This window comes from Macaca mulatta, chromosome 5, assembly GCF_049350105.2.
Source record: "Macaca mulatta isolate MMU2019108-1 chromosome 5, T2T-MMU8v2.0, whole genome shotgun sequence".
NCBI classification, from domain to species: domain Eukaryota; kingdom Metazoa; phylum Chordata; class Mammalia; order Primates; family Cercopithecidae; genus Macaca; species Macaca mulatta.
This window is the reverse complement of record NC_133410.1, coordinates 41,729,713-41,743,713: the sequence shown is the minus strand read 5'-3', so window position 1 is coordinate 41,743,713 and position 14,001 is coordinate 41,729,713. Positions and strand designations below refer to the sequence as shown.

Below are 14,001 nucleotides of genomic sequence, written 5' to 3'. Positions count from 1 at the left end.
CATATAATCTTCATATTTCATTTAGAAAGGTGATTCATTTAGCTAATCCCATCAAAAGAGTGCAAAACAAGCTTCATATAAGATGGACCACCTATATATTTCTTAGCTTAAATGGTAAAAATTTCCAGTGCTCTGGTCTAGTGTTCACAGGGCAGTGAGAGTTACTGCATAGCAAATAAGAAAAATAATGAGTAACATGTGCAGAAACTACAGCCAAAATAATATCTGAAAAGCATATTACACTTAGTGCACGTCTAGGTTGTATCACGAAGGACCACCCTCTGTTTGTGGAGCCACAGGGAAGAGAAAGGGACATTTACAGTACACATTTGATACGTAGTCTTTTTCCATGGAGTCTCTTCTACCAAAGAAGAAAAGGCAACAGTGGAACAGAAGAGAACTGTGAATAATTTAAATCCTGGATGCAGACCCACAAATGGTTAAAAAAAAACAATCTCAGGGAAGAAAACAGTGCCTTTATGATGTTACAGAATTATACATTGAGTCACTATTGGCATCTGTTTAGGTTTTAGATATTCTCAGCCGTGGATATGTGATTTTTTGATAGACATAGGAAGAATTAACTTGTTGTGTGGTAAGGTAGTTCTAGACTCATATGGAAATTGTATGGATCTAGAAGCAAGTGTACCGACATCAAGAAAGCAAATAAACTCTGAGTAGAGTAATCTTTTAAGAGGTGCAGACACAGCAGTAGAAAAAAATATATTCTGGATAATTTTGAATGTGAAGTTAAAATTTATTATGTGCTATTTCTGTTACCTGAAGTGAATTCTCCTCTCCTTTCCAGTGCCAAGTCAAATTCTAACTTATCAAGGGAGGCCTTTTAAAGCTCTTGTTGACTTCTGAAATTATCAAAGAGGGGCAATCATATCAGAAAGCTTTATGTTACACTCATTTTTAATGTCTTATAATTTTCTTTTGCTGTATTGTAACCGCCTTGTAGCAAGGAACAATTTTTTAAATGGATGCTGTAAAAATAGTGGATCTTTTTTTGCTGACTTCAGCTTGACAAACCTGAATCCCTTTCAGCCACATTCCTTCCCTACAGCCTTCTGCCAGGTACTCACAGCACGCTATGCTCACACCCAGAAGCTCTTAGGTGTGTACATGCTCTTTGGCTTCCATGAATTGACTTGGTGCTTTGTAAGTGGGGCTTGTTCCCTAGTACGCTTATTCCTGTTGTACTTCTTGAAATAATCATCTAATTAAATATCTCATAACTCATCCAAATAATGGAATAAAAGTTATTGCTGGTAAATCTAGGTATAATGCTCTGGAAAGACTTTTTGAGTTGCTAAAAAATATTGCTGTCGAATTTTGGAGTAAACTAACTATAAACTGGGGTGAAAGGAAATGGTACATTCTGGTCTCATTTTAGTGAAGCAAACCATCGACTATGCCTGAGTGAGATTTCTGCTACAAAAACATGCAGAGTTTCAAACAGCAGACCCCTGTGCAAAGTAAGGTTCTTTGCCCTCTATCACAATTTGTACATTTATACTTTGAGTTAAATATTTTAAGAATGTGTATTTTATTTTTTATGAATCTCCACTTAAATCCAATATCTTTGTTTAGCAACCAACTGATATTTCAGAGTCATCAGAAAAGAAGGCTTTCATTATGTCTTTTGTTTTAATTTTTTATTTCCATAGGTTTTGGGGGAACAGGTAGTATTTGGTTACATGAATAAGTTCTTCAGTGGTGATTTGGAGATTTTGTGCACCCATCACCTGAGCAGTATACACTGTACCCAATTTGTTGTCCCCCTCCCACTCTTTCCCCTGAGTCCCCAAAGTCCATTGTATCATTCTTATGCCTTTTCATCCTCACAGCTTAACTCCCACATATGAGTGAGAACATACAATGTTTATCCATTCCTGAGTTACTTCACTTACAGTAATAGTCTTCAATTCCATCCAGGTTGCTGTGAATGCCATTCATTCATTCTGTTTGTGGTTGAGTAGTATTCCATCTCATTCATATATGTGTGTATCTGTATATATATACACACACATATATATTTACATATGTTTACATATAGGAATATATTTCATATATGAACATATATTTACATGTATATTTGCATATATTTACATATATGTACATATATACACACATATATATACATGTATATACACACATACCACAGTTTCTTTATCCACTTGTTGATTGATGGGCATTTGGGCTGGTTCCATATTTTTGCAATTGCAAATTGTGCTGCTATAAACATGCATGTCCCAGTATCTTTTTTGTATAATGACTTCTTTTCCTCTGGGTAGATACCCCATAGTGGGATTGCTGGATCAAATGATAGTTCTACTTTTAGTTCTTTAAGGAATCTCCACACTGTTTTCCATAGTGGTTGTACTAGTTTACATTCCCACCAGCAGTGTAGAAGTGTTCCCTGATCACCACATCCACACCAACATCTATTCTTTTTAGATTTTTTTATTATGGCCATTCTTGCAGGAGTAAGGTGGTATTACATTGTGGTTTTGATTTGCATTTCTAAAGAGCTTCTGCACAGCAAAAGGACCACTCAGCAGAGAAAACAGACAACTCACAGAGTGGAAGAAAATCTTCACAATCTATATATCCAACAAAGAATAAATATCCAGAGTCTACAAGGAACTCAAACAAATTAGCAAGAGAAAAAACAATCCCATCAAAAAATGGGCTAAGGACATGAATAGACAATTCTCAAGATATGCAGATGGCCATCAAACATATGAAAAAATGCTTGACATCACTAATGGTCAGGGAAATCCATTATGTCTTCAACCTTATTCCAAGACGGTCATCCATTTTTTTTTTTTGAGATGGAGTCCCGCTCTGTTGCCCAGACTGGAGTGCGGTAGCACCATCTCAGCTCACTGCAACTTCTGCCTCCCGGGTTCAAGCGAGTCTCCTGCCTCAGCCTCCCGAGTAGCTGGGACTACAGGCGTGCGCCCCTATGCCCAGCTAATTTTTTGTATTTTTATTTGAGACTGGATTTTACCACGTAGCCCAGGCTGGTCTCGATCTCCTGACCTCGTGATCCAACCACCTCAACCTCCCAAAGTGCTGGGATTACAGGCGTGAGCCAACAAGCCCAGCCAGCCATTCACTTTTAAAGCTTGGTCATGGAAGCAGATGCTCTGGCTAGTAGCAGCTGCAGTGTACTTTTGAAATGTCTCTCACTATATCGTTAATCTTTTTTTCTTAAATGGGCATTGTTGTTAATGGCAATCCTACTCTTTGTTTTTAACACCTGGTTTAACCATACAGAATAGAATGAAAATCCTCAGCCAATTTTAATTTGGGTGTTGAAAATTACAGTATCAAGCAGTGAAAGCAGTGTTTGATTGTGATCACCATGAAGAAAACTAAATTTAGTCCAACTCTTTTCTGATGCTTTTTTAAAATCACTAATATCAGCTCACCTTGCAGAGATTTCTCCTTAATCACAGGTTTAGTTTATGGAAAAAGTACCACTGTTTCCTAGTTCCATTGAACCCTTGGTGTGACTTCATAATGTATTCATACTGTTAGACTATTAAAGGGAATTTGATAAAGCTTTCAAATACTTCTCTCTATTCATGCCCATTTCCCATTCTAGATCACTTATTGGTGAGCATTCCTTTTTGACATTTACTAAATGTCAACTATAGTCCATGTTTAAACATTGACCTAGAGCCAGTGGACTTACCAGTTTATATTAACCTGGTAAGAAAAATTAAATAAAATGTGAAAATGAAATGAAAATTGCTTTGAAGAAAAATGAAGCTAACAGTGAAATAGCCTGCTAATGGCTCGATAGGCATTCATTTCCTTGCTGAGTTCACAGTTGTGTCATTTTGTACTATTGCTAGATTGTAAAAGGAAATCCAAAGAAAAAATTAAAAATAGTTTTTTCATATAGCAACCATTTATTGAATATCTATTTTGGATCAGGTACTAAAAATACAAAGAAGAGACCAATTGACTCTACAAGCAATTCACAGTCTAATGCAATGATTCTCAGACTTGAAATAAAAACCAGAGCTACTCTGGCTGAAGCAGTTCATAAGGGCAGTGGGACTCCTGAAGGCACATATCTGTGCAGAGTATCTGCCACTAAAAATTTTTCCTATGGAATGATCAGGAAAATGGACAAAGATGTATCGATTCTCTCAAAGTTATGATCTTCATTTTTAAATAGAATAGTAAATGATGTTTCAGATATTTTAGCAGATATTTATTATTAGACATCTATGCCACATAACCTTGATAAATAATGTAGCTCTGAAATGTTTTTCTTGTATCAACATCATGTACGTTAGTTAGCTCTTACTGTCTAATTATTAGCTTAACAGTTTGTTAGACCAATTTATTGTGTAGTTTTCCTGTTTTCCTCTAGAGTTTCCAGTACAGCGTAGATAGTGTATTATGCCGATGCATTCCGTCTTTGAACCCTTCTGCCCTTGTCCTGATGTTTATTTCTTAATTTAAATGGCTTTAAAAAGTCTGTGAAAAGTAACTCCAAATCTAATACCAAATATGATTTTAATACAGATACTGGTGTCTTCTGTTCCCGGTCCGCATGTGTATAAGAGGTTGCTTGATTTCTACTTGACCGTTAGTGGCTTTGGAAGAAAAAGAAGCCCATGAACCATAATCAGATATTTGGCATCTACCATGGTGTCTGAGAATTAATTTAAGTAGAGTTTTAAGCATATAGTCCATTATGTAAGATCAGATTGCAGAAGCTCAAAACTTTTACTTTCCAGCTACTGTGTAGGATTTAGTTAGTGTTTGACAGCATTTATGACATTATTTTTAATTTGTAAGTGAAGAATTAGAAATTCTGATGTTTGTTAGGAAGTAAAGGCATTTCTGAACTCAAATGTTATTTCTTTAACATATTAATGCAAGCATTCTGGCAGGCTAATGCTTAACAAAGCATTCTCTCTTCTAGCTGTCACCTAGGGGTTTGCCTCTGAGACTTGTTTTTATTTGTTTATTTTAATTTTTCTTAATACGGTAACCAGGTTAACAGATGAGTAAACATTTGCAATCCTAAAACTTTATCATAAGGTTTCTTCAGAGAACTATTCATTTAGGTCTTTTGCATCTTTTATCTTTCAACACAGTGGCATTTCAAAATTCCTTTTTTCAGAAAACAGTAATTGATAATGTTTCAATTTAAGGGTTTCTCCTCTTCAAAAATCTGAAGTTGTTGAGATGGTTAAGAAACAAGTCAAAGTCGTAACGCTTGCAATCGGTGATGGAGCAAATGACGTCAGCATGATACAGACAGCACACGTTGGTGTTGGTATCAGTGGCAATGAAGGCCTGCAGGCAGCTAATTCCTCTGATTACTCCATAGCTCAGGTAAAGCGTCATTTCTGCAAAACACATCATTCCTCTCAGTCAACTGATGCTTTGAAAAGGAAAATACTAATTTTTTCCCACTCTCATTTTAGTTCAAATATTTGAAGAATTTACTGATGATTCATGGTGCCTGGAACTATAACAGAGTCTCCAAGTGCATCTTATACTGCTTCTACAAGAATATAGTGCTCTATATTATCGAGGTAATAGCAGGTTAAAATTTAAATCCTTGTCATTTGCATACATATTTAAAGAAATTTCCTTTTTGAAGACATTTTCTCATTGTTTTAATTAATCTTTTATTTGCCAACTTTTTATAAATTCTAAATGTATTAAAACAAAAAGGTGGACTGTAATCCCAGCACTCTGGGAAGCCAAGATAGGTGGATCACTTGATAGGAGTTCAAGACCAGCCTAGTCAACATGGTAAAACCTCGTCTCTACTAAAAATACAAAAGTTAGCCAGGCATTGTAGCAGGCACCTGTAATTCCAGCTACTCGGGAGGCTAAGGCAGGAGAATCACTTGAACCCAGGAGGTGGAGGTTGTGGTGAGCTGAGATTGTGCCACTCTACTCCAGCCTGGACCACAGAGTGAGACTCCACCTCAAAAAAAAAAAAAAAAAAAAAAAAAAAAAAGTTTGTCAGCCGTGGAGAATTATGTTTAAATTCTAGCTAAAAATGTTATGTTGCATTGATAAGAAGTGTTGAATTAGAGTTGCTAATGAGATAATAATGTATTTAATTTTAAAAATACATTATTACTAATGTATAAATTAGTCTGTAAACTTGACTGCATTTTTAATAAAGCTCAAAAACATACAGAAGAAAGCAATACACCATGGAGGGATAATACACATGTAGAAAACCTATTTTTTAAAAAAGGTGAGGAAATGAGAAACATTGAACTAAGCTAGCACTTCTAATTCTGAGAGGAGACAAAGTAGTGCAATCAGGAAAAATATGCAGGTAGCTTTGCTAGTATTGTTGCCTCATTGTTCCTATTATGTTTCAAAACTTAGATCTTTGTTATATACAAGGATCCCTCTCTATCCAGATCTGTTTTTATTTCTGTGTTTGGTGAGTAGCAAGAGTTCAGATGATGAGAAATTTGTCTAAAAATTATCAGAATCTTTAGTTTCTGTGTCCGGATAGCAAGGGATTTGTAGAATCCGTTTTATGTGTCAAACATAACATAATTTTTAAAATGAAAACCCGAGTCAGGAATACCACTTTTAAAAGGATGCATTTTGTTCTGTGAACAATTTGTAGCACCTACAGAGCCCAGGCACCAGGCTTAGTCCAACAACTACAAAGTAAATCAAGCATGGTTCCTGTCCTCCAGGAGCTTGCTGTATTACTTTTTTTCTCACACTGCTGATAAAGACATACCCAACACTGAGCAATTTACAAAAGAAAGAGGTTTAATGGACTTACAGTTCCACATAGCTGGGGAAGCCTCACAATCATGACGGAAGGCAAGGAGGACCAAGTCACATCTTACATGGATGGCAGTAGGCAAAGAGACAGAGCTTGTACAAGAGAACTCCTCTTTATAAAACCATCAGATCTCATGAGACTTATTCACTGTCACTAGAACATCACAGGAAAGACTTGCCTCCATGATTCAATTACCTCCCACTGGGTCCCTCCCACAACACATGGGAATTCCAGATGAGCTTTGAGTCAAACCATACCATTCTGCCCCGGCCCCCCCCAAATCTCATGTCCTCACATTTCCAAACCAATCATTCCTTCCCAACAATACCCTAAAGTCTCAACTCATTTCAGCACTAGTGTAGAAGTCCACAGTCCGAAGTCTCATCCAAAACAATGCAAGTCCCTTCTGCCTATGAGCCTGTAAAATCAAAAGCAAGTTGGTTAGTTCCTAGATACAATGGGTGTACAGGCAATGGGTAAATACAGCCACTCCAAGTGAGAGAAATTGGCCAAAATAAAGGGGCCAAAGGCCCCAGGCAAGTCCGAAATCCAGCAGGGCAGTAAAACCTTAAAGCTCCAAAATGATTTCCTTTGACCCTATGTCTCACATCCAGGTCAAGCCAATGCAAGAGGTGGGTTTCCATGGTCTTGGGCCGCTCCACCCTGTGGCTTTACAGGATACAGCCTCCCTCCCAGCTGCCTTCACAGGCCGGTGTCAGGTGTACAATGCAGTCAGTGGATCTACCATTCTGGGGTCTGGAGGACAGTGGCCCTCTTCTCAGCTCCACTAGGTAGTGCCCCAGTGGGAACTCTGTGTGGGGGCTCTGACCCCACGTTTTCCTTCTCCACTGCCCTAACAGTAGTTCTCCATGAGAGCCCGGTCCCTGCAGCAAACTTATGTCTGGGCATCCAGGCATTTCCATACATCTTCAGAAATCTAGGCAGAGGTTCCCAAACCCCAGTTCTTGAATTCTGTGCACTCATAGGCTGAATACCACCTGGAAGCCGCCAAGGCTTGGGGCTTGCACCCTGTGAAGCCACTGCCTGAGCTCTATGTTGGCCCCTTTCAGCCATGTCTGGAGTGAGTGGAATGCAGAGCACCAAGTCTCTTTGCTGCACACAGCACAAGTACCCTGGGCCTGGCCCAGAAAACTACTTCTTCCTCCTAGGCCTCTGGGCCTGTGATGGAAGGGGCTGCCATGAAAACTTTGCCATGAAAACCCTGGAGACATTTTCCCCATTGTCTTGAGGAGTAACATTTGGCTCCTCGTTACTTATGCAAATTTCTGCAGCCAGCTTCCATTTCTCCTCAGAAAATGAGATTTTTCCTTTCCATTGCATTGTCAGGCTGCAAATTTTTTTTAACTTTTATGCTCTGCTTCCCTTACAAAACTGAATGCCTTTAACAGCACCCAAGTCACCTCTTGAATGCTTTGCTGCTTAGAAACTTCTTCCACCAGATACTCTAAATCATCTCTCTCAAGTTCAAAGTTCCACAGATCTCTAGGGAAGGGGCAAAATGCTGCCAGTCTCTTTGCTAAAACATAACAAGAGTTGCCTTTGCTCCAGTTCCCAACAAGTTTCTCATCTCCATCTGAAACCACCTCAGCCTGGATTTCATTGTCCATAGCATTATCAGCATTTTGGTCAAAGCCATTCAACAAGTCTCTAGGGAGTTCCAAACTTTGGCACATTTTCTTGTCTTTTTCTGAGCCTTCCAAACTGTTCCAACCTCTCCCTGTTACCCATTTCCAAACTCACCTCCACGTTTTTGGGTATCTTTTCAGCAGCACCCCACTCTACTGGTACCAATTTATTGTATTAGTCTGTTCTCACACTGCTGATGACATACCCAAGACTGGGCAATTTACAAAAGAAAGAGGTTTAATGGACTTACAGGTCCACATAGCTGGGGAAGCCTCACAATCATGACGGAAGGCAAGGAGGAGCAAGTCACATCTTACGTGGGTGGCAGCAGGCAAAGCAAGAGAACTTGTGCAGGGGAACTCCCCTTTTTAAAACCATCAGATCTTGTGATACTTATTCACTATCACAAGAACAGCATTGGAAAGACTTGCCCCCATGATTCAATTACCTCCCACTGGTCCCTCCCACAACACATGGGAATTCAAGATGAGATTTGGCTGGGGACACAGCCAAACTGTATTACTTGCCAACAGAAATACAATGCAAACCACATTAGCAAAAAGAAAAATAAAAATTAATGTCAGAATATTTTATCTAGCTCAATGTATTCAAAAGATTATCATTGTCACCTGTAATCACTGTAAAAAAAAATATTAATGAGATATTTTACATCCTTCATCCTAAGTTTCCAAAATCTGGAGTATATTTTACATTTATACCACATCTCGATTTAGACTAATCACATCTAAGTGTTCAAGAGCACGTGTGGCTAGTGGCTACCATGCTGGGCAGCACAGCAATGGTAGATAAGTGAACTGAATGGTTAATCAAGGCATAATAAATATGTTATTTGCCTTTTTGTAAAAAGTGGCCTTTTTATTGTCAGAAGCTATATGTATAATAATTATAGGTGTTATCAGTTTCATGTTCCTGTTGGAGCTCTGCAGATCATGACAATGGCCTTCCCATTGTTAAGAAACCTCCATCTCCCACTCCTGTCAAGGACCCACCACACCCTCATAAATCTGCCGAGGGTTCCCTTACAAATAGATGTTTATTCCTGCCACTTTACCATTTTATCTGTTAACTGTTTCTACACATCTGTCAAAAAAGATACAGCCAGGCCAGGTGCGGTGGCTCACGCCTGTAATCCCAACACTTTGGGAGGCCGGGGCGGGTGGATCACAAGGTCAAGAGTTCAAGACCAGCCTGGCCAACATGGTGAAACCCCGTCCCTACTAAAAATACAAAAAATCAGCCAGATGTGATGGCAGTCGCCTATAATCCCAGGTACTCAGGAGGCTGAGGCAGGAGACTCGTTTGAAACTGGGAGGCAGAGGTTGCAGTGAGCCAAGACCACACCACCGCACTCCAGCCTGGGCAACAGAGCAAGACTCTGTCTCAAAAAAAAAAAGATCCAGCCATCTCCTATATGGAAATCATATTCTATCCTTTACTCTGAGAAGTAACAGTATAAACAAAGTCAGTATGTTGACACTTTCATTGGGGGCTGGTGTGTATTTGCTTCACCTGTTCTTTGTGCCTCTGTCAGAATGCTTATCTCCTTGTTAAATGTTGACTGAGCATAGTTCTTATGAGTCAGGCTAGTAAAACTGAAACTTAGTTTTGAAGTGTACAGGCAGTTTTGTATAATGGTCACTAAAAAGGTTACAACCTGTTAGATAAAATAACCTAATACGTGGAAATATAAACAAGGTACTTAAATGAACTTACTCATTCATTACTGCTAGATTTGGTCTGGAATAGTCTGTATTTTGAAGCAAAATGTACTTCTAAAATAGCTTATGAGATCCAAAAAAATATTCTTTGTTGTTTATATAAATGTGTAGTTCTTTTCTAAAGTTAATTATTTTTCTATTCTCAATCCCTTCTATATATCTAGCTTTTCTATTTATATGTTCTTCTCATTCCAGAACACTGACATTCAAACAAATATCAATTTATACAGTTTATTTACATAGATTTATCAAGATACCAGGAATTTAAAGCCACTGCCAGCAATAAATCTGCTTATAAAAAGATAATTTTATAAAATAAGAATGCTCAACTTGTCGCTTTTTAAATCTAAATTGACAACAATGAAGTAGACAAAATTTATGTACTAATGAGAAAATAAAAACATTAAACTCAAATGAAAACAATCTTCATGCCATGTTTCACGCCCAGCATTGTGTGGTTTGTGGTTGATTAACCCTAAACTTCACTTGCCTTTGATTTTAAAACCTCTTCACGAGATATTTGACACTGATCAAATTCTTTACACATTGAAAAGGAAGTGAGTTCTAAACTTTACTTGAAATCTCATTTTTATTTTTCTCAACAGTTTGTGGAAATGTGTTTTGAATATAATTCAACTGTCTTGGAAATGACCTTTTAAATCAATTCCCAGATACCCAACTTTTGCCAGCTAAAACAAGTTCTGCAGATGTTAATGGCTCATGTCAATACTGTGAATGAATAGACAGAAAACACATCATTGAATGTCTCTAGTGAGGACAACTGCCAGTCTCGAATCTCTCCTTTCAGTTTTTTGTGCTGATCAGGCGTGGGAGCAGAGGACTCATTGACTATTTGTAAGCTGCTGTTTAATATGCAGAAATGCTCCATCAGGAAAATGAATGTAAAGCTTTAGCTGCCACGCCTCTACTGGGAGGTGGAATTTAGAAAATAATGCCAGGAGAAGCAGGTCTAAAATTTCTTTGCTAATAAAGGAATAGTCTTGAACACTATGCATTTTATGGATTAAAAACTACAAACACTGCTTTTCTCGTTGCTATATTGCTTAGGAATGTCACTATCTAGATATTCCATGGCTGTAAATTACAGCCAGACGAATACAGATTTGTCAGATCGTTGTATAAAGCTCTTCCTTACAGGAGCTGCCCAGGGGCAGCTCTAGGTGTTCGTTTAAATTATTGGCTCTTTTTAAAGAGAGATTTTTTTATTTCTCTGATATGTCTGACTCCTTCCTCGTAAAATAAGACCTTTTCTTTCAAATGATTGGCCATATCCAAGTTTTCTGGGAAGATCTCAAAACCAAGTTGTGTTTCTAATTTCCAGAAGCTTTGATAAAAGTCAATAAGGTGATACTGTCCCAGCAAGTGGTGCTGGGAGTTGAATTCCCTGTGAATTTAAATAAACTAAACACCTCCCCAGAGGGATTGGTGTTTTCTTTCTGAATCCATGGCTCTGGTTGAATCAGAGAAGGTACTTTTATGTATTTAGGATAATGTAGGTGTTGTTTTATTTTGCAAGGGATATGTTCCTAATATTAACTACAATCTCAGCCTAACTTGAAATCCGCCTGCCGGTAGACTACTTCACTGTTAAAGACCTTCTCTTTCTCCTTTAAGATATGTAAACTTGAATGTCAAAATATTGGTGTGAAAATGTAAGGTACCCTCTTTAAAGTTTCTGTTCTTACCTAGTCATTTGTTCTTCTTTAAAAGTAAATTAAAATATTAACTCTTAAAAATTCAGGAAGTACATTTCTAAAAACATGTTCACCTACCTTTCAGTAGGAAAAATAAAATGATAAAAATGTGTTGATAGCTTTCCACTTAAAAACTGCCATAAAGCATAAAGCAGTTCATGCATTTTAAAATACACTTTGGAAACAAACATGTTTCCTTGCAAATTATTTCAAATTTGAAACTTGTAAATATTGATTTGAAGGAGGATCTTAAATTTCAAGCTCATAGTAGCCTTTGAATCAGCACCAAATATTAGGTACAAAGAAGCTAGGGGACCATTCGTATTTACTAATGTTTGCCCACACACAAACTAACATAAACTTCTCATTGTAGAGTATTGATGATTGCAAATGCATTTAGAGCTACAACCTTTGAGCCAAATCATGTCCGTTAGACGAATTTGGTATGCAGAGCGCTTCAGCTTTCTTCAGACCAACAAAGGTTAGACTGTGTCTTCATAGATTAGAGAGGCCATAATTGAAAGTTTGTTTTGAAATTCCTTATATTTCCATCATACCTTAAGAAATCTGAAAGAGCTTTTTAGAATGAATTACTACAGTAGATCACAGTTGCCTTCGTGGAAAATAGCCCCATCACTCTGAGTATCCCAAATAGGTATTTACATAATCCACATCTCAGGCCAAATGTGAAAACACAATAGAGAGCATTAATGTCTGTTTTGTCAATTTGTGTATACTCGCCAGGAAAGAAGAAACTTCACTTCATGTGAAGATACTCAGTTCTTTTAAAGTTTGCAGGCATCAAATGATCTGGCTGTTTGTTTAGGGCAAATTATCAAAAATTTGCCATAAATACATGTAGCAAAGCAAGTAAGAATTTCAGATTTGACTCTAATTTCTCTGCTTTTGTTTTATTGTTGTAGTTAATATGTGTTACAGCTCTAACACAGTTTGGACGTATTTTTAATGTGCTGTTGCTACTTTGTTTTCTTTTCCATCTCATAAAGCAGACATTAGTTTTTATACATGCTCAATCATTCCTTTCCACTATAAAAAGGAAGATCAGTATGGGTACAGAACCTGTTCATAGGGAGGCCAGCCTGGGTACATATTGATAAATGGTGAATTTGTAGCAATTCATGCTTCCATAATGAGGTTAAATGAGACGTGAAGTGTAGCAAATTCCCTGCAACTCTGATTCAAAATTTCACTTGAGCCGCATGTCAAGACTGCTCTCCTCTAACAGTTTTGTGGTTGTCGTTGTTGTTAGGTTTTGTTTTTGTATTTGTGCTTATGTAATCTCATTGCTGGGCCAGGCTTTGTACTCTCCCAGATGCATTTGATTTTTAGTTATACGTCAGGTCTGCTTTTTAAAAACTATAATGTAGGTACTATTGTTTACTAATAGTCACTTTAATTTTTCTTATGTTTTAAACATGCTGGAGAAACTTTTGTCCATATTGTCCCTTAATTTTGTTTCCAAAGTTAAGATTTCTCTTTTAAAGAGAATTGTAAAATATGTAAGAACATCATGCTCTAGTCAAGATAGGGTTCTATCAGTGAATAAAATTTAAGTAAAATATTTTAATATATAACCTCAAATTTAACATTCCAGCAGCAGTGATTATCAAGAACTATTAAGAAAACTCATGTACTTTGACCTATTCCACCTTGAGAATTCACCCTAAGGAAAAAGAGATATGTATGGTTTCAGTTTAGAGTTATTTATAATAGCAAACAACTGGAAGCCAGCTAAAGGTCCAAAATAGTTACATCCGCATTGTAGAGGTTATACATCCATTAACATCATTTTAAAGGATATGTGACAACTTAAGAAAATGCATATTACATAATATTAAGGGGGAGGAGCAGAGTATGACACTCTCTGTATGCAGGTTTCCAGTAAGGTAAATTTGTGAATTTAAGTGAACTATACAACCAGTGCAGATGAAAATAGTGATTGTATTATTGCAGGAAACTATTTCCCAAATAAACAAGTGTTACTTTTATAATTTTAAAAAACAATCTTTAAATAACTGCATCCTGATATTTTTAAGGGAATTGAAGCTATAAAAATTTAATGAGATAT

The 14,001-nt window shown here is 37.2% G+C and overlaps 1 protein-coding gene across 10 annotated transcripts in view; it reads left to right on the top strand.

Moving 5' to 3' along the window:
* ATP8A1 (ATPase phospholipid transporting 8A1) overlaps positions 1-14,001 on the top strand; it is a 266,396-nt gene that overhangs the window by 204,631 nt on the left and 47,764 nt on the right. For all 10 annotated transcript variants that reach the window (XM_078001749.1, XM_078001748.1, XM_078001747.1 and 7 more), the window contains 2 exon segments: positions 5,190-5,373; positions 5,466-5,576. In XM_078001749.1, coding sequence (XP_077857875.1) covers positions 5,190-5,373; positions 5,466-5,576 — 295 coding nt within the window.